At 37.8% G+C, this 20,580-nt stretch overlaps 1 protein-coding gene across 1 annotated transcript in view; it reads left to right on the forward strand.

Moving 5' to 3' along the window:
* Positions 1 to 11,161: 11,161 nt before the first annotated feature.
* The window catches only part of LOC140502137 (vomeronasal type-2 receptor 26-like), a 70,042-nt gene continuing 60,623 nt past the window's right edge, over positions 11,162 to 20,580 (forward strand). Inside the window, 2 exon segments of the mRNA XM_072606487.1 lie at positions 11,162 to 11,262; positions 14,120 to 14,411. Of these exon segments, the coding sequence (XP_072462588.1) occupies positions 11,162 to 11,262; positions 14,120 to 14,411 (393 nt within the window).

Here is a 20,580-nt window from a genome sequence, read left to right on the forward strand (position 1 = left end):
TGGTAGGATTCCTTCACCACTTTTCCAAAATAGTTTGAATAGTATTGGAATTAATTGCTTTTTGAATGTTTGATAGAATTCACTTGTAAATCCATCTGGGCATGGAGATTTTTTCCTAGGAAATTCATTGATACCTTGTTCAATCTCTTTTTCTGATAAGGAACTATTTATGTATTTAAGTTCCTCTTCTGTTAATCTCAGCAATTTATTTATCTTTTACATATTCACTTAGAGTGTCACCTTTATGGGCGTACATTTGGCAAAAATATTTTCTAATTATCATTTTAACTTCCTCCTTCTTGGACGTGATTTCATCTTTTTCATTTTTGATATTGATAAATTAGTTTTCTTCTTTTTTTTAAACAAATTGACCAAAGATTTATTAATTTTATTGTTTTTGCATAAAATCAACTCAGTTTTATTTATTAGATCAATAGTTTTCTTAATTTCAATTTTACTAATCTCTCCTTTTGTTTTCTGTATTTCTAATTTGGTACTTACTTGGGCATTTTCAATTTGTTCTTTTTCTAGTTTATTTGACTGCATCCCCAATTCATTGATCTCCTCTTTCTCTAATTTATTCATATAAGCATTCAACGATATAAAACTCCACCTAGGAACTGCTTTTGTAGCATCCCATAAAGTTTTGATAGTTTGTCACATTATTGTCATTACCTTGAATGAAGGTATAAATTGTTTTTATGATTTATTGTTTGACCCACTCATTCTGTGGGATTAGTTTCTGATTACTTTTTCTTCTATTTAGTTTCTGATTACTTTTTCTTCTATCTTTCCATGGCCCCTTATTACATATAATTTTTTTGCATTATGATCTTAAAAGGATGCATTTACTATCTCTGCCTTTCTGCACTGGATTTAGAGATCTATAAGCCCTAGCATATGGTCAATTTTTGTCTATGTTCCATGTATTGCTGAGATAAAAGTATGTTCCTTTCTATTCTCATTCAGTTTTCTCCAGAGATCTATCATATCTGCTTTATCCAGAATTCTATTCATCTCCTTAATTTCTTTCTTGTTTATTTTGATATTAGATTTATCAAGGTCAGAAAAGTGGGAAGTTGAAGTCCCCCATTACCATAGTTTTGCTATCTATTTCTTCCTGTAACTCCTTTAACTTCTCCTCTAATAATTTGGATGCTATAGCAATTGGTGCAAATTTGATTAGTAATGATGTTGCTTTATTTTCTATGGCTCCTTTTACCAGGATAAGTCTCCTTCCTTATCGCTTTTGATTAGATCTATTTCTACTTTTGCTTTGTCTGAGATTAGGATTGCTACATTTGCTTTTTTTTTTTTTACATCTGCTAAAGCATAATATATTAAGTTCCAATCTTTTACCTTTACCCTGTATGTATCTCCCTGTTTCAAACATGTTTTTTGTAAACAACACATCATAGGATTATGGTTTTTAATCCATTCTGCTCTCTACCTCTGTTTTATGAGAGAATTCATCGTATTCACATTCACAGTTATTATTAGTATCTGTGTCTTTCTCTTCATCTTAATTCCCCCCCATTTATGCTTTAATTTCTCCCTTCTCCATTCCCCTCCACAATAAAGTTTCATTTTTTGCCCACCGCCTCCCTTCAAACTACCCTCCTCTCTTTTATTCTCCTTTACCCTTACTACTTCTCTCACCCCTTTTTACCTCAACTCCATTTTCTTTTTTATTTTCCCTCTTATTGCCAATATGGCAACTTAGATTTCTATACTTAACCATGTTGTTCCCTCCTTGAACCAAATCAGATGAGAGTATCTCAAACAATATTCATCTCCCTCCCTTCTTCCCCTATAATATAATATTGTTTTGTGCCTCTTCCTGTGATGTAATTTACCTTTTTCTGCCTCCTCTTTTTCTCTTCTACCGTTACAATCCCTTTGCACCTTTTAGTCACACTTTTTATCCTCACTTCATTTGCTCTTTACCCACTCCCTCTATCTAAGTATATCTCTTTTAAATTTCATAATAAATATAAAATTCTCACGAGTAGCAAATATCCTTATATATAGGGAAGTAAACAGTTTGCCAATTCTGAATAACAAGGTTTTTTCCCCTGTTTACCTTTTTATGCCTCTCTTGAGTCTTGTATTGAAGATCAAATTTTACATTGAATTCTGACCCTTTCATCAAGAAGATCTGGAAATCCCTTATTTCACTGAATGTCCTTCTCTTTGCCTGAAATATTAAAATCAATTTTGCTGGTTAATTGATCCTTGGTTGTACTCCAAGTTCATTTGCCTTATGGAATATCATATTCGAGTCCCCCTGATCTTTTAGCGTAGAAGCTGCAAGGTCCTTTGTGATTTGGACTGTAGTTCCTCGATATTTCAATTGTTTCTTTCTGACCACTTGCAGTATTTTTTCCTTAACTTGATCATTCTGGAATTTGGCTATAATATTCCTCAGTATTTTCAATTTAGGAACTCTTACAAGAGGTGAATGGTGGATTTTTTTGAGGACTATTTTACACTGTGGATATAGGGCCTCAGAGCAGTTTTCCTTGATGATTTATTGGAAGATATTGTCCAGGCTCTTTTTCTTCATTATGGATTTCTAGTAGACTGCAAATTCTTAGATTTTGTCTCCTGGACCTATTTTCCAGGTCAATTGTTTTTCCAATGAAGTAATTTACATTTTCTTCTATTTTTTTTTTATTCTTTAGATTTTGTTTGACTGATTCTTGATGTCTCATAGTCATTAGCTTCTACTCGCCCAATTCTAATTTTTAATGGATTGGTGTCTTCAGTTAATTTGTGCTTCTCCTTTTCCACTTGTCCAATTTTTCCTTTTAAGGAGTTATTTTCTCCATTTAGGTTTTGTACTTCCTTTTTCATTTATCCAATTGTTCCGATTAGGTTTTGTGTCTCTTTATATGTTTACCCATTTTTTCTTTGTTAATTCTTCTGTCAATACTTTTTTAAAAAATATTTTTAAAATCATTGGCCATTTTTTTCTTGTACCTCTCTAATTTAACTTTTAAAATTCTTCTTGAGTTCTTTCAAGAATGCTCTTTATGCTTGAGTCCAGTTCATATTCCCTTCTGAGGTTTCAATTGTGAGTACAGTCTCAGTGCTGTCTTTTACTGCTCCTTTTGGTCTTTCTCCTCATAGTACAATTCTATGGTCTTCACTTTTCTCGTTTGCTTCTTGTTTATAATGATTGTTTGTTTCCTGCCTTTTGAAGTGGATCTCTGTTTCTGGGGCACAGGGGACTCTGTCCCACGGTTCTTGTGCTGAGAACTTGAGGCTTTGTTTGTTGCGACCTCTGGTTCTTTCAGTTAGAAGCTAGAATGTTATAGCTTGCACGGTGCTGAGCTGGCTGGTGTGCCAAGGCCAAGGCCAGGTGAGGTCTTTCTGAGTTTCCCCAGAGTTAACCTGAAGTTCACTGCATGAGGGGTGAGAGAGCCATTGTCTGGCCCTTGGAGGTCTCCTCCTTCCCTGAGTTAAAGCACAGGCAGTCTCAGTAGCTCTTGTACCACCTTCTGCACTGGTGTCTGCCCAATTCTCTTGGCTAAGGCATGCCTGGCATCCTGATTTTGGCACTTATGGGTTTCACCCTCTGGGGCTCAGTATCTCCTCCTGGTTCACTGAAGTGGGGCTGTCTGGACCAGCTCAGGTCTTTCACTGGTCCCTTTCAGCCACAGCAAAAGGAACTCTCTTTGACAATCTCCCTAGCCTTTTGAGCTGAAAAACTGTTTCCCCCTTCAGCTGATCTCACTATTCTAAGCTTTCTCCTGTAGAAGTATTTTCTAGGTTTTTCAAGGTCAACAAGGGGAGAATGAGAGTACTTACTGTTTACTCTGCCATCGTGGCTCCTGGAAGTTCAAGTAGGTGACTTTCCAATATTTATTCTATGGTCTGATAGTCCCAGGAGTGATTGCTGTTATCACCGGGAGCCCTGCACTTCTCTCTCACTCAGTTCCTCTAGACTCTCATCCTGGGATGATCTGTTTGAGAATCTTCACTGCTACTTCTACTCTAGTCTGCTCTGGCGGTTCCTGCTCAGCTCCACTATGGCGGGGTCTGTGCTCCTGCAGACTGCCCATGAAACAGATTTTTCCCATTGACCTCCTGGTCTGTCTTGTGCTGGAAATCTTCCACACTCTGTCTCCTAATGAATTCTGCCACTCTAAAATTTGTTCAGATTCTCTTTTTAGAGGTATTTGAAGGAATTTATGGTAGAGCTAAGGTGAGTCCGTGTTCTCACTCTGCCATCTTGTTTCTGTCCCAGAGCAGAAACAATTTTAGCTAAAACTTCTTTCTTAATATCCAAATTTAAAGATCATGTACCAATTACATTAGATTAATGTCTTATCTAACATATGCCCATGCTTAATCATAAGTGCCAAATAACAATAACTTCACATATTCTCTTGAAGGATCACGTTGTGACAATTCTCAGCCCTGAATAGCTTTTTTATCTCCTTCCTTAAAGAGCTGAAATCCTGTCTCCTTTTTTTTTTAAAAAGCTGCTTTCCATTTTTCACGTCCTTACTCCCATTCCATTCTCTTGGGAAGTTCTGGCTATATACTAGGAAAAGCATATAAAATTCTACAAAGAGTTTGAAATCACACTTTTTTCTCGTCAGGTTAACTTGAACTTGCCAATATTCTAAGAGTAGACCTTTGAACCAGGCAGAGATCTAAGGAATTTAATGCTGAGAGCTGCTAGTTTCCCCAGGCAGAACCTTCCATAGTTTCAAAAGATTAAAAGACTGCCTGAGTACTTGCCCTCCTCATCTTCATCCTTTCAGAATCTGGAGAGAGTTAATACTTAACATGCATCTAAAATAAATCACCGACATTCTAAAGTGAATCACGTTTAAGGCCATGGTAGAAAAGCCCTGAGTGAAGTGTTTCAAAAGACAGAAAAACCTGAAATGGGCGGACCGAGACAAACACAGCCAAGAGTCAATTGAGAATTTGGGAGCGTCTTCATTAGCCGGCGGCTATCCTCAGAGGAGGCAGTCCCCGAACAAAGGTGTGTGTACCTTTTAAGCATCTCGGCACTTCCCGGTACAGTCTTGCGGTTCCAATAGCACACATTTTTCACAGAACAGTTTTGACAGGGGTTCCTAGGTGCTGCTCGGCAAGGGGGCACAACAGAAAGTGGCTACTAGGCCCAACCCTGCCTAGAAACTCAAAAGACATTTCTCAACCCAGGGGCTCCAGGGGTGGGGGAATAATGTCCACTTCAAAACCCTTGTTATTTTTTGTTATTGTTGTTGTAATTTTAAACACATTGGTATCAGATATCTTGACTTAATTTAAACAAAAAGTACAGATTTAACTTTGAGATCTCATTAAATCAAAACTCAACTTTTCACTCCAGGCTGCCTGTCTGAGATCTTTCTTTTATTTCCACTCCAGAAGATCTTCTCCTTTTTGTGAGGCAGGAAATGGCCCACCCCTCCCTTCTCTGAAGGGTAAAGATTTTCCCTTCCTTTGTCATTCTTTTCACATTAAAAAACTTGGTCAGAGTTTAGAATGTAGAAAGAAAGATTTTTAAAAAGTTTTTCAAACTCTCTATTAACACCATTCCTGCAACCAGACCAAGCCCCCAAAGAAAAATAAATATTCTCTCTCTCTCCTGTCTCTCTCTTTCTCTCTCTCTGTCTCTGCCTGCCTGCCTGCCTGTCTGTCTGATTCTCTCTCTCTCTCTCTCTCTCTCTCTCTCTCTCTCTCTCTCTCTCTCTCTCTCTCTCTCTCTCTCTCTCTCTCTCATCCTCCTCACTCAATCCTCTAAAATTGCTCCAAGGGGATGGATGGAAGAAGGGGAAGATAAAGAGAAGTCACGCCTTGCTGGCTGACTGCATTTACAATTTTATGAAACATTTCACAAACACATACAGACAAGTCATTTAAAAAAAGCATTATATAGTGCACATCAATTTCAAATTCGAATTTAGAGTGGTCAAAAACTCTGAGTTGGAATTTTCTCTGACTGATTTCTAGCCAATTTCCTTCTCAGAATCTAGATTCTCTCTCCCTGCCCTCCTTTCTGCTTTCATTTTGGAGAAGACAGGGGAAGGAATAAAGTTAGCATTCTTTCAAACAATCTTTCAAAGGAATACTCAGAGGATTCTTTATCCCCTTCTGGTACCACTATCCCTATAGTGCTCACTCATTTGTCCTCTCTGTCCTGATTCTCTAAGGGATTATCTGGAGGTGTGTTTCCTCAGGGCTCCCTCTCTTAGGGCTAAAATTTCTCACCCCTCATTGAGTGAATCCACAGATTCCCAGGACTCTGGGGTATCCGAGTCATTCATCAGCTTAAGGCCAAACTCCTGGACAGGGATTTGATCAACAAAGAGGTTGCAGCGCTGAACTTCACTCTGTCAATAAAAGACTGACCCAGAGTGCAAGTTCCTGGGCTGGTTTTACCTTTGTTTGATATATCAACTTGTGTGATCAGCCAGCAAGTTCCTCCCCCAATTCCTCTGAACTCCCTAAACGTGGTTCAAGCTCGTGAGCCTGACTGGGCACATTAAACCTACAGTGACTGTTCTATAGGAGTGCTCTTCTCACTGGTTATCTTATCTCACTCTGCCCAAGTCAGCGAGTCAGGCCCCATGTTTGGCACCAAGTTCTTAGAAAGATGTTTGACACACAAAAGGTTATCAAGGAAACTTTGTTATAGCAGAGTTCAGAGGAATTCAATGCTTTGGCCAAAGTAGACCCCATACCCCTTTTCAGGAGGAGGGAGTGCTTTCTAAGTTCATTCCCTCTGAATGAACAGGTAGCTCCCAAGTAAGGTTACAGGAAGACTACAATTTGTTCAGACCAATGCAAGCCTTTTATACTGTTCTAAATTCTGGACTTCCCACCACACCATCCATTGGCCACGTGACTTCATGTTCTCCTCTCTGATAGCTTTCCCTCAAACAGCTGATCAAGCCTGTGCACAAGCTTCTAACTTTTAATCTGACTGTGCTAGATCACAACTCTGTTTAACTATCACCTCTCAAAGCTGGAAGTTTTTGTACTGTGGAAACAACTCTTTCCTTTGTTTCCCACAATTATTATTTATTTACTTCATTACTTTTTAAGCTGTGCTGCTTGTGCTAATTAAAGTGAGCTCGGCTATCCCTTTGCACTATCCTGTGTTTTGTAGAGATTTAGTAAGTTTCTATCTGTACCTACACTTAGAATACAGGAATCCCTGGAGAAGTTTCCCTAGATGTTGTAGAAACCAAAAGACATTTTCTTTTGGAGTATTTTGATTTCTCACCTGAAGATGATGAAGCATCTTTCAGCAGCCTCAGGACTCTTACCCATTTTGAATAACTAAAGATAGGACAGCGTTAAGGAGAGAGTATGATTTGCCCTCAGCTGCCCTGTTTGGATTCCACACCTCCATTATCTTCCCTGTCCCAAGGAAAAGCTCACCAGCAGGACACTCATTCCTAGGCTTTGGTATGTCCACCTCATCAGAACCCTAGGTAATCTCTTTCTCTCTAAATGAGGAGCTGGAAGGCATAGCAAAAAACTCTTGCCAAAACCTCCATATAAAAAGAGCACTGAAACCCAGGGAACTCTCCATTTTTCCATCCGATGTTATCTTTGGATGCCAGTACACAATTCTGATGCCTCTTCACCTGGTACTTTTCCCCTTTCCACACTTTTTAGCTTCCCTTGTTGTTGTACTCCCCTTTAGGCATTAAGTTTCTTGAAGACAACAACTATGTTTCATTTTCTTCTTTGTATCTTGAGTGCTTAGTACATCACCTGTCACCTAGCAGGGACTTAATAAAGGTTATTTTGTTTTCTATTGTGTTGCATTATGTTGTATGGTATTAAAAAGAAATGATCTAGTGTGTCAAAGGCTCAGAGAGGTCAAAAAGTATCAAGATTGAGAAAAAGTGAATGCATTTGGCAAATAATAATTTAGAAATAGCAATAATTTGCTTATTTCTCGTGCCTAGGAATAGAGATAATTTGTTGAACCTAAGATGATAGGACTTCCCTTGTCCCTTACAATTATGAAACATATTCAAATAAAGAATGAGATCATGGATCTCTCCCAAGGCTCTGACTTTGTATATGTCTCAGATCCTCTGGGTGTGACTCCTGTTTGTACAGCTGTTTCTTCCTCTTTCTTTACAACATTCATTCTTTAGGTGTTTCTGAAATTTTCAGATATTCCAATAGTCAAAGTCAATAACGGGGTTCTCAGCTATGCTTTTCTCATCTATCTCATTTTCTGTTGCTTCTGTTCTTTACTCTTCATTAGCCATCCTTCTGCAGCCCCTTGTTTTCTCCAACATGAGACTTAAAAACTACAATCCTGGATACATGCAGGTCGTTTGAAGGGTTTGAAGTACTATAGCATAAAAGAGCAGAAAATTTTGGGGGCAAGGTAAGAGTCTTCAAATATCTTAAGAGGGAGGATCAAATGTGTGCTGCTTGGTTCTAGACAGTAGAACCAGGAGCAATGGCTTCATGGTGTAGAGGTCAATTCCTGCATGACATAAAGATAAAACACCTAACAGTTGGAGTGGTACAAAGAGTAAAGTGGAATCACTCGGATTATTGGAAACTTTCAGTGGGAGTTAAATGACCATTGTTCAAGATGCTCTTTCTAAGTTGACCTCTTACATGTTTTTTGAGTGTGCTTTATAGATACCTGCAGACATGTCTGTTCACTTTGAAGAGGGAGGGGTGTTTCATTTTTGTTTTTCTCTCCCAGACATAGTATTTGACTGATAGTAGATGCTTATTAGACACTTGTTGACTTATAGTTTTATTTAGAGGGTAAGGACCAACAGATCCATATTAAGTGCCTAATATTTGCCAGGTATTGTATTATGGGTTTTACAAATATATCCTCAAGCAACCCTGAAGGATTGGTGCTATTTATGTCCCAATTTTTCAGCTGAAACTGAGGCAAACAGCAATTAAGTGACTTGCCTATGGTCACACAGCTAATGTCTGTAAGATAGAGTTAAACTGAGGTCTTCCTGACTCTGGACAGCTAGGTAGCACAGTTGACAGAGTGCTGTGTCTCCTGTCAGGAAGATTCATCTTCCTGAGTTCAAATTTGACCTTGAATGCTTATTAGCTCTGTGACCTTGAGTAAGGCACTTAAACCTGTTTTCTTCGGTTTTCTCATATGTAAAATGAATTACAGAAGGGAATGATAAACTGCTGTAATGCTGTTGCCAAGAAAACCCAAACTAAGTTCATGAAGACTCAGACATAACTGAACAACTATTTTCTGACTCCAAATCCAGTGCTCTGTCCCACTGTTTTTGTTGTTCAATCATTTCAGTCATATCTGAGTCTTAGTGACTCAATTTGGGGTTTTCTTGGAAACAGTACTAGAGTAATATAGTTAAGTGACTTGCTCAGGGTCACACAGAGTAAGTGTCTGAGGTTGAATTTTAATTCAGATTTTCCTGATTCTAGGCCTAGCACTCTATCTCCTGAATCATCTAGCTATTAAAGTTGAGCATGTGTGTGAGCGTATGTGTAATGTGTTTTCCATTGAAATTTATAGTGCTGTAACAAATGGTGTAGTAACATAAGCTTGGATCTTTTTCTCATTCTGTCTCACCTCCCCTGGCCCTGGCCCACTGTGCATTCAAGGTCTCCTTAGTCATTATACCCCTTTCCAATTCCTTTCTTTTTAGATTTCACTTTTGTAAACCAATAGTAGCTTTATTTTGACTTTGGCTATAAATTTTAAACATTGTATTTCCCTTCCTCCACCAGTACATAAGCCATAGATAGATCTAGTTCTGAAGAGGAACCATTTTGAGACGCTTGTTCTTTTTTCCAAGGGCAACAATAATTTAATGAATAGTGTCAGAAGAGAAATCAGGAAGATGTGAGTTCAAATCTTTCCTCTGATACTTTGCGACTATGTGACCCTAGTCAAGGAATTGAATCTCTTTCCAATCTGTTTCCTCATCAGTAAAATGGTGATAATAATGGCACTCATCATATAGATTGTTGTGAGAATATAATTAGATATAACACATGTAAAGTGCTTTATATGCCTTGGGGCAGTATATAAATACTAGCAAACCTTATTAGTGGATTGACCTACTTATTAACAGGATGACTGTAGGAGAGCCATTTTACTTTAGATTTCTTATATTTAACATCACATGTTAGGTTAACTAGATTTATAAGGTTCCTTCTGGTTCTAAATCCCATGACCTTAGAATTCTGGAAAAAACTCCCCAATGTGAAAGTCAGTAAGGCAAGATATAAAGTTATGGGGGGAGGGCATCAGGAAAGGTGATAATTGTAGATGGTGATTCTTTTCAGGCACCAGTTGAAATAGGTACTCTATGACACCCCATTTTTTCCCCTAAGTCTCTGTGACTCTATGATACTGAGCATCAGGAGAGTCTGGACTTCTGAGTTCATCCTAGGATAAGATGAATCCTGGCTTAGAAGTCATTGGAGGTCACAGCCATGACCTCCAGTGACACTCTCTGAAAGTTTATCTTGTCTATTCACACAAACTCTCCCTGATGCAACATCTGCCAACTCCAGGATTCTGCAACTCCCTGGGTGATACAGGAACATGCAAGCCCATCTATAAGGGCTGCTGTCCAGTGGTCTCTATCGATAACAAGGACAGAGATTCCAAAACCTGTTTTTCCACTTCTGTTTTTGCCTTGGATTCAGGGACGCAGCTGGAACCACCTGAGGCATGAATGATCCCCAGAACTCCTCTTGGACTTTCATGTCCCTGTGAAGATCATTGTCAGTGACTAACCACAAGATTAATGAGAGACAGAATATTGTTGAGGGTCCAGGGAATCACTCCCTTGGCAATTATATCACTTATATCACTGTTCTTGTCCTTGAAATGGGCAGAGCAAATATCCTTTTCCTCAGATCTGGAGGGAGGACTTGAACTAACCATTGGCTCCAGAACACATTTCAGCTCCAGAAATTTTCTCAGCAGACCAAAGCTTAAATGTTTATTTTTCTCTAATTCTGGCAGCTCACTGGCTCCTGACAGGCTTGGGGCTTTATCAGGGACATGTGGCCTCCTGTTCAGAGAAAGATTTATCTGCTGCTTTGTCTACTGCTGCTGAAATTTTCCATCTCTGAGGATAAGACAGAAAGGTCACGCTGCTTCCCCCAAATCAGCCCCAGTCTTGTCAGAAATGGGGACCTTATGATTGGAACCTTTCTCCCCCTGTATTCAGTTGAAGTGAACAGTGTCACAGGAGCAGGACTCTTTGGGAGTAAACCTGACAAGGACTGTCGGGATTATAAGTAAGTGCTTGCCTGTACGTGGCTCTGACCAGGCCGATGATTACAGAAGATTTTATGGAAAATTCAGGCAGGAAGGTGGGCCCTTGCCTGCTGATCCAAGGGTTTCTTTTATCCTCTCTTCTGTGCATTTCGTTGCTCATGGTTAGTTTCCATTCTTCTGATTTTTCTTTAAAGCTAAGGAGGGAAAGGATTCTTTCTGTCTGTCTTCTGTCTTTGTGTCTGTCTCTGTGTCTGTATTTACATCTCTGTCTGCATGTCTTTCTCTTCTGTCAGTGATTTTGAGGTAGTGAAGATGTCTGGGATTTTGTCTTGACTGTGGTCATGTTATGAACAACTCTAGTAAATATAAGAACCCAGTCTCTAGCAATGAAATGTCAAATATAAATTGCTATCTTTGCTATAGAAATAGGATTTAGACTTAAACACACGCGCGCGCGCGCGCGCGCACACACACACACACACACACACACACACACACACACACACACTGCTTCCAGTCATATCCCTGCCCAATTTCACTGTGTGGCCTCTGCAAGTCATAGGCTTGACAAGGGATTTGAAGCAACGGTTTTGGGAGAAGAAGAATGGGAAATGAAAGATGACAATTTTGACCTCTTTTGCATATCTCTGTGTCTCTGCATCACTGTTGCTTTGAGTTTTTTCTGCATTTCACAATCCATTAGAGCCTTTCTTTTCCCTCCTTCATATTTTTAATGTCATTGCTCTAAAATAATGAAATATTTAAATGCTTGCTTATATTTCTTGAATATTTAAGATACTCTCAATTCATTTTTTATTCTATGATTGTTCACCACCTAGACAGAGTGGATGATAATTGACAGCAGGTAGGTAAACATACTCTCATCCTATGTGTAACATTGGGCCAAAAGACCATTGTGAACCAAATATTCTTTTTTTGTCTCTAAGTAGCCTTTGTCACACTTTTTTTTCCCTTGAGAACAGAATTTGTTCACATTGACAGGAGAATGGGGTTCTTTTTTTCCTTTATTTAATTATAGTCAGTATGAATGAAGAAAGAATGGCCAGAGGGTTTCAAATGCTCCGAAAACAGGTAGTTTATACAGGGATAGTCAGTTTAGCTGTAAAAGAGAGTAAATGAGAAGGTCTGAAGATCCCCTTGTGTTTGCCTGCCACCTTCTGGAATCCAGGTCTGAGAGTTGCTGGAGAAAGATTTCTGGATTGTAAACATTCTGCATTATATTGACAGGAATATGAGATCTCGTTGAGTATGAATTTGAGGCTGGTTGATTAAATTCTTGATACTAATTTTCTATTTTTTAAGGTTTTGCCTTTACTCAATCCCTACCATAAAAGAAAAAATGTGAGGAGAGATGATTGGGCAGAGTGAACCCTTCAAGTCTTGACTCTAATTCACTTAGACAACACCTGCTAGCAGATTCTGTGGGTACAAATTTGGAATGCTTTGTATCCCTCAAACATGTTTTTGGCCCTTGGTCACTGATTTCTCTCTCCTAAAGACCCTCATTGTCACCCATGAAAATCCCTATCCTTCCAGGGTTATGATGTATTTCATGAAGTCTTCTATTTGGAAGGTGCTCCCTCCCGCCCATGCTCAGCATCCCTAACTCTCTCTTTACTAGTCACAGGTCAAATATTCCCCATTGCCTCTTATTACAGGTTTGTGGGCCTATCATTCTTCCATTGCCTGTATCCTAGGCATTCTGTGGACAGATGTTTGGATAAGTTACGGGAACATAACCTTCTCCAGTATTATCCTAACACAGGGATGGGAATATCCAGAATACCACCCAGGAAAGACAGCAATGTCCTTGCTCTCTCAATATCCTTGCGTAGAGTCAAGAGAAAAGATGGGGGCCCAGTGGCACTGAGGCACCAGGTTCCTAATTCTTCCCTTGTTCTCTATTTCCCCTAAGTCAGAAAATAGAAAAGAGGTGCAGATACTGAATCTTTAGTCACACATACTTCCAAGAAGAGCACTCTACAAGAAGTGGCATGGCTGAAAGGTACAGTACTGGGCATGATGAAGAGGAAGCAGAAATAGAGAAATGATAGGAAGGAGCATTTTTGGAGAGATCAAGGAAATTCCCACAAAGATACAGGATGAAAAAGGAGGGGTGGCAAACTTCAATCTTCTGAGGTCTTGGATAGAGTTATTTTTATGAGGAGGTAAAGAAGGGGTAGGGTTATATAAGGGTATTATCAGGGACAAAAAGAATAAGTCTTGGGAAGAGCAATCAAGAGATCTCATACCTGGAATGTAGGTGAAGGTTCACGACTGGTGTTGGCTAAAGCTGAGTGAGGTCAGGGGAAATTGTGAGTTGGCATCCGAACACAGAGTGTAGAAGGGAACATAGCTTTTGGCAACCACTTCTAGTATAATTTTTGACAGAAGACTGAGGATTATTTTTATTTTTTTAAACTTCTCAAGTCCCTTCATTTGTCTCTCAGGGAAACTACTATACTTCTTACAGGAAATGTTATAGTGGAGAGACTTGTGAGAAAATATTAGATTAGATTACTTATGGGTTGTTTTCAGAATCTCAAACTCTGTGATTCTGAAATGGTGGGTGTTCATTATACATTTGTTGAATGAATGAAATAAGAAGTGCATGATTCAGTGAGTGAATGAATCTGGCAGGCAGATACATACTAGGAGCTGAAAGTAAATAATTCTCAACATTTGAGGAATCACAAGAGAGAAGCAGTAAAGGAACAAGAAAGGCTGTTATTAATACACTGAAAATGAGCTACCAGGCTTATGTTTAATCCTCATGTGGTTAGAACAACCGCATTCCTTAAATGAATTCTTTTTTTCATAGGCTTTGTTAACGGATTCTGATGTTCTCTGCTTTAGGTGGTTATACAAAAATTACCAACAAGCCTTGACCCTAATGTTTGCTGTAGAGGAGATCAACAGGGATCATTACCTGTTACCCAATCTTTCCCTGGGATTCCACCTCTACAACACTTACCACAGTGATGAGAAGACCTTGGAAAGCTCCCTGAAGTGGCTGTCAGGGAGGGGCCAGCTCATCCCTAATTATAGCTGCTGGGAGCTGGACAAGTCTGTAGCTGTCATTGGAGGAGCCACATCAGCTCTGTCTGTCCAGATGGGGGCCCTGCTCGAACTCTACAGGTATCCACAGGTTGGTAATATTGACTCTGAAACCTTCTAAGGCTTCATGACATCTTTGAGAGGAAGCAGAAACAAGAGACTGAAGCTTAAAAAGCTACATCTGCCACATAGTGACTGTGTGATTCCGGTCAAGTCCCTTTACCTCTCAGTACTCTAAACTCTCAGAGACTATAAACTTCAGAGAAGGTGGTAATGTGAATGAATAGAAATTATGCTTTGCCTGAAAATTCCCCCATGCTCCATAAATCTATAAAATGAAATATTCCTTGTTCTCCTAATTTGTTTACAGTATCAGCCTTTATACCCAAATTGTGTACCCACTTGGATTTTATTATTGTATGTGATGTCAGTCATTGGTCTATGGCCACTTTCTGCTACAATATTTTCCAGTTTTCCCAGCAGTTTTTGTCAAACAGTGAGTTCTTATCCCAGAAGCTGGGGTACTGGGTTTATCAGACAGTAGACTTATAATCATTGACTACTGTGTCTTGTGCACATAACCTATTCCACTGATCTACCCCTCTGTTTCTTAGCCAGTAATAAGTAGTTTTGATGATTATTGCTTTATAATACAATTGATATCTGTTATGGCTAGGCCATCTTCCCCAGCATTACTTTTCACTAATTCTCTTGATATTCTGCACTTTTTGTTCTTCCAGCTGAATTTTGATATTATTTTTTCTAACTTTAGAAAGTAATTTTTGGTAGTTGATTTGTATAGCACTCAATAAGTAATTTAATTTAGGTAGAACTGTCATTTTTATTATATTAGCTCAGCCTACCCACGATCAACTGACGTTTTTCCAGTTATTTAGATCTGAGTTTATTTATGCAAAAAGTGTTTTGTAATTGTGTTCATACAGTTCTTGGGTTTGCTTTGGCAGGTAGACTGTCAACTATTTTAAAGGGTCCATCATAACTTCAAATGGAAATCCTCTTTCTCTTGCTCTTGGGCTCTGCTAATAACATGTAGAAATGCAGATGATTTATGTGGATCTATTTTGTATCCTGCAACTTTGCCAAAATTGTTTGTTATTTCAAGTAGATTTTTTTATTTGATTCTATAGGAATCTCTAAGTATATCATCATATCGTCTGCGAAGAATGCTAGCTTAATTTCTTCTTTGTCTGTTATAATTCCTTCTATTTCTTTTCCTTCCCTTATTGCTATATAGTACCATGTTGAATAACAGTGGTGATAGTGGATATTCCTTTTTCATCCCGATCTTATTGAATATTCATCTAGCTTCTCCCCATTACATATGATGCTTACTAATGGTTTTAGGTAGGTAGAACATATTATTTTAAGAAAGACTCCATTTATAACTATGCTCTCCAATGTTTTCAAAAGGAATAGGTCTTGTATTTTGTCAAAAACTTTTTCTGCATCTATTGACATCATAATATGTTTACGTTAGTTTTGTTGTTGATATGATGAATAACACTGATAGTTTTCCTAATATTGAACCAACCTTCCATTCCTGGTATAAATTCTGCCAGAATATAGTGTATTATTCTTGTCATAGGTTTCTGTAATGTTTTTGCTAATATCTGTTTCAACTTTTTTCATATATATTCATTAGAGGAATTGGTCTATAATTTGGTATCTTTTTAAATCAGATTGACTAAATGTGTATCATTTTATTGTTTTTTTATACAACCAACTCTTAGTTTCATTTATTAGTTCAATAGTTTTCTAAATTTCAATTTTATTAATCACTCCTTTGTTTTTCAGTATTTCCTATTTGGTATTTAATTAGGAATTTTCAATTTGCTCCTTTTCTACCTTTTTTAGTTGCATATCCAATTCATCAATCTTCTCTTTCTTGATTTTATTTGTGTAAGCATTCAATGATATAAAACCTCCCCCAAGAACTGCTTTCATTGCATTCCATAAGGTTATGGTAGGTTGTCTCATTATTGTAATTCACTTTAATGAAGTTGTTGATTGTTTCTATGATTTGTTTTTGACCCACTCATTGTTTAGGATCAGATTATTAAGTTTCCAATTAATTTTTGGTCTATCCTTCCATTGACTTTATTATATATAATTTTTATTGTTTCCTTATCTGAAAAAAAGGATACGTTGTCTGTCTCTGACTTTCTGCACTGGATTGTGAGGTTTTTATGCCCTAGGACATGGTCAATTCTGGGTATGTGCCATGTACTGCTGAGAAAAAAGGTATATTCCTTTCTATCTCCATTCAGTTTTCTCCAAAGATCTGTCACATCTACCTTATCCAGAATTCTATTCACCTTGTTAACTTCTTTCTTGTTTATTTTGAGTTTAGATTTATCATGTTCTGAGAGGGTTGAGGTCCCCCAGTATAGATGTCTATTTCTTCCTGTTAGTTCCTTAACTTGTCCTCTAATCCTCTATTTGGACGCTCTACCGCTTGTTATATATATATATATATATATACGTATATATATATGTATATATATATATACATACACACATATATATATTTAATAATGATATTATTTCATTGTCTATGGTGCCTTTTAGCAAGATACAGTTTCTTTCCTTGTCTCCTTACATTACATTATTTTTGATTTTCCTTTGTCCAAGATTAGGATTGCTACATGGCTTTTTTTTTTTTTTACATCACCTGAAGCGTAATATATTCTACTCCAGTCTTTTACCTTTACCCTGTGTGTATCCCCTTGTTTCAAATGTGTTTCTTGGAAAGAACATGTTGTAAGATTATGGTTTTTAATGCATTCTACTATCTACATCCATTTTGTGAGAGTGTTCATCCCATTCACATTCAAAGTTGTGATTACTGTCTCTTTTTTTCTCCATCCATTCCCGCCCCCTCCATTTATGCTTTTATTTCTCCCTTCTCCCTTCCCCTCTTCAAGAGTTTTACTTTTTGACCACTGTCTCCCTCAGTCTTCCCGCCCTTTCCTGGGGCATTACTCTCTGGGTGTTTGAGGTCAACAAGGTGAGGGTGAGAGAACTTACAGTTTATTCTACCCTCTTGACTCCTGGAAGTTAAAGAAGGTGCTTTTCAAACATTTAATCTCTGGGCTGATCACCCCAGGAGTAAATTCCTGTGGGTTCTGCACTTCTTTCTCAGTTCTGCTGAACTCTTGTCCTGCATGACAGTCTTGGGAATCTGGACGGCTGCTTCTGATTCATTCCTCTTCAGGTCATTCCTGCTTCACTCTGGCTATGGCTGAGTCTGCTATCATGTACCCATTTTAACCTTTTTTGTGGAATACATGTAAGATATTGCTCTCTCTCTAGTTTCTGCCGCAATATTTTCCAGTTTTCCCAGCAATTTTCATCAAATAATGAGTTTTTGCACTGAAAACTTGTATCTGTGGGTTTCTCATATACTAGATTACTACAGTTATTTACTGTAATGCAATTTGTATATACTCTGCTCCACTGATCCACCAGTCTATTTGTTAGATATTACCATATTATTTTGATTGTTGCCACTTTAAAATACGGTTTGAGATCTGGTATGGCTTGATCATCTTCTTTTATTTTTTTCCTTGATTCTCCTGGTATCCTTAAAACATTTTCCAGATGAATATAAATGCAAACTAATTTTAATCGAAGTAAATATGTATTTTAATTTAAAATAAATTTTAAATGCAGTTTTCAGATACATCTTTAATCTACAATAAAGTTAAAAAGAATGATACAGAATGACACCCAAAAACTTTAGACTGAGAAAATGACTATTTGAAATTGCATTGGCCTTAGCAAATGTATTTCATTCCAACTTTTGAATTGTGGAATTCTTTAAATTGCATAGGAATTTTACTCCAATTTCTCCTGCAATTTTTCTTAATTTTTTTCTTAATAATTCTCTAAATTTTCCTGAATTTCAATATTTTTTTTAATTTTAAAAAGTTTACTTGTACTTCCAAAATGCATCAACCTGTTCATGAGACTTTCAAATCATAACTTTAAAATTTTCAGTATGGAGCTTTTTAAATAAAATTTTTAATGTGTACCTTTTCTATCTGTCTTTCATCTCTTCAATTTCTAATGTTGGAAAGATATAGACAACATATAAACATGTCTTCTCTGAAGAGTTTTGAAAGTTAACCTTTTTACAATCTTTTCCCTATGACTAATCAAACTCCAGGAAAAACAATCTAGGTTGAATCATCATTGGTGCGTAACAAAATATATGCCTGGAAAAATATGTTAGCATAAATGAACATAGAACACAGATAAGACAGACACTTATTACCACCTCCTCTTATTCTTATCCTGTAAATTCCTATTTAGATGCTCCCAAAAGCTCACTTTTATTATTTTTCTTTCTGCAGTCTCTAGTAAAATGTCCCATTCTGTGACAATAAAAGCATATCTATTCCTTGACATTTTGTGGCACGTTCAAAAAATAATCAGAAATATTTGGCCAATGGCCAGGGTTGCCTGAGTTTTCTGCTTAGGTTTTCTGTTTCCTTTATGTCTTCCTTCAGATTTGGCAATTTCTGTGGTGACAAGGTAGAGACTAAGGGTATCATGTTTCTCGTCTGTGTGACAGCAAGTACAAATCTCATTTGGAGATAAAATCCACCAGCTGTTGGTCTCTGTTGTCTGAAAGAGGTTAGGTGCTTTACCATTCTGGAAAAGGAATTGAATGGAGGACCAAAAGAGGAGGGTATAGAGTGTTAGGCATGGCCCATCAGCCCACACCATAGTGCATTTGTTTTGGGCGATACTGCTCAATGGGCATTCTTAATTTATCTGATGGGTAATAATGAAGAGTGTAAAATTAAGGTTAAACAATTCATCAACTAAATCCTTCAGCAGTCTTAAGTGACCTTTGTCCACTCAGTTTAACAGAACAGAGTGCTTTAGTAATTCCCAGCTGAATTGGTAGCTTGCCTTGATTTTAGGATTTAAGCGGTTTCCTCGGGTAGGAGGAGTTCTCTCGAAAATGTGTTGTCTGGGCCCAAAACTTATAGTGTAGGCACAGAGTTGAGGTGTTTTGTGAGGCTGTACTAGGTCTTCCAAAGTTATAGATAGTGTCCAATGGGTAGAAACTTCTACCAATGAAGTCAGGCAATGGATATTCAGTTTAAAGTTCTAGAGAGTCTACTGTATCATTGAGAGATTAAGTGGCTCACTCAGAGTCACATAGTGAGTATATGTCAGAAGCAGGCCTTTATTGAAGGTTTCTCTGACACCAAGGTCAGATCTCTATCTGTTATACCAGACAGCCACTCAGACACACACCAATGAAATTCCTAAATTCAATTTCGTAGTGATCTGGAGGAACTGGATTAAAATACCTTTTATTTTTTCCCAATTTATTTACTTATTTTTAGTTTTCAACACTCATTTCCACAAAATTTTGAGTTCCACAGTTTCTCTCTATTTATTCCCTCCTGCCACCCAAAACACTATGCATTCTGATTACCCCTTCCCCCAATATACCCTCCCTTATACCCTCCATTCCCTTATCCCTAATTTCTCTCTTTTCTTCTAGGACAAGGTAGATTTTTATACCTAATTACCTGTATTTCTTATTTCTTAGTCACATGCAAAAACAATTCTCAACATTCGTTCCTAAAATTTTGAGTTCCAACTTCTTTCCCTTCCTCCCTCCCCACCCTTCCCTACTGAGAAGGCAAGTAATTCAATATAGGCTGTATATGTATGGTTTTGCTAAAGACTTCCATAGTAGTCATATTGTAAAAGACTACCTATATTTCCCTCCATCCTATCCTGACTCCCACTTACTCTATTCTCTCCTTTGACCTTATCCCTCCCCAAAAGTGCTTACTTCTAATTACCCTCCTCCTCTCATTTGCCCTCCCTTCTATCATCCCCCCCACAGCCCACTTATCCCTTTCTCCCCTACTCTCCTGTAGTGTAAGACAGATTTTCATACCAAATTGAGTGTGCATGCTATTCTTTCTTTAAGCCAAATGTGACGAGAGTAAGCTTCACTTTTTGCTTCTCACCTTCCCCTTTTCCCCTCTGTTGAAAAAGCTTTATCTTGCCTTTTTTATGAGAGAAATTTGATATTTCCTTTTCTTTTTTTAAATTAATTCATTTAACTTTTAACATTCATTTTCACAAAATTTTGAGTTCCAAATTTTCTCCCCATTTCTCTTCTCTCCCTCCCCAAAACACCAAGCATTCTAATTGCCCCTATCACCAATCTGCTCTCTCTTCTATCATCCCTCCCTTCCCTTGTC

The sequence above is a fragment of the Notamacropus eugenii genome, chromosome 4 (genome assembly GCF_028372415.1).
Source record: "Notamacropus eugenii isolate mMacEug1 chromosome 4, mMacEug1.pri_v2, whole genome shotgun sequence".
Lineage (NCBI taxonomy): Eukaryota > Metazoa > Chordata > Mammalia > Diprotodontia > Macropodidae > Notamacropus > Notamacropus eugenii.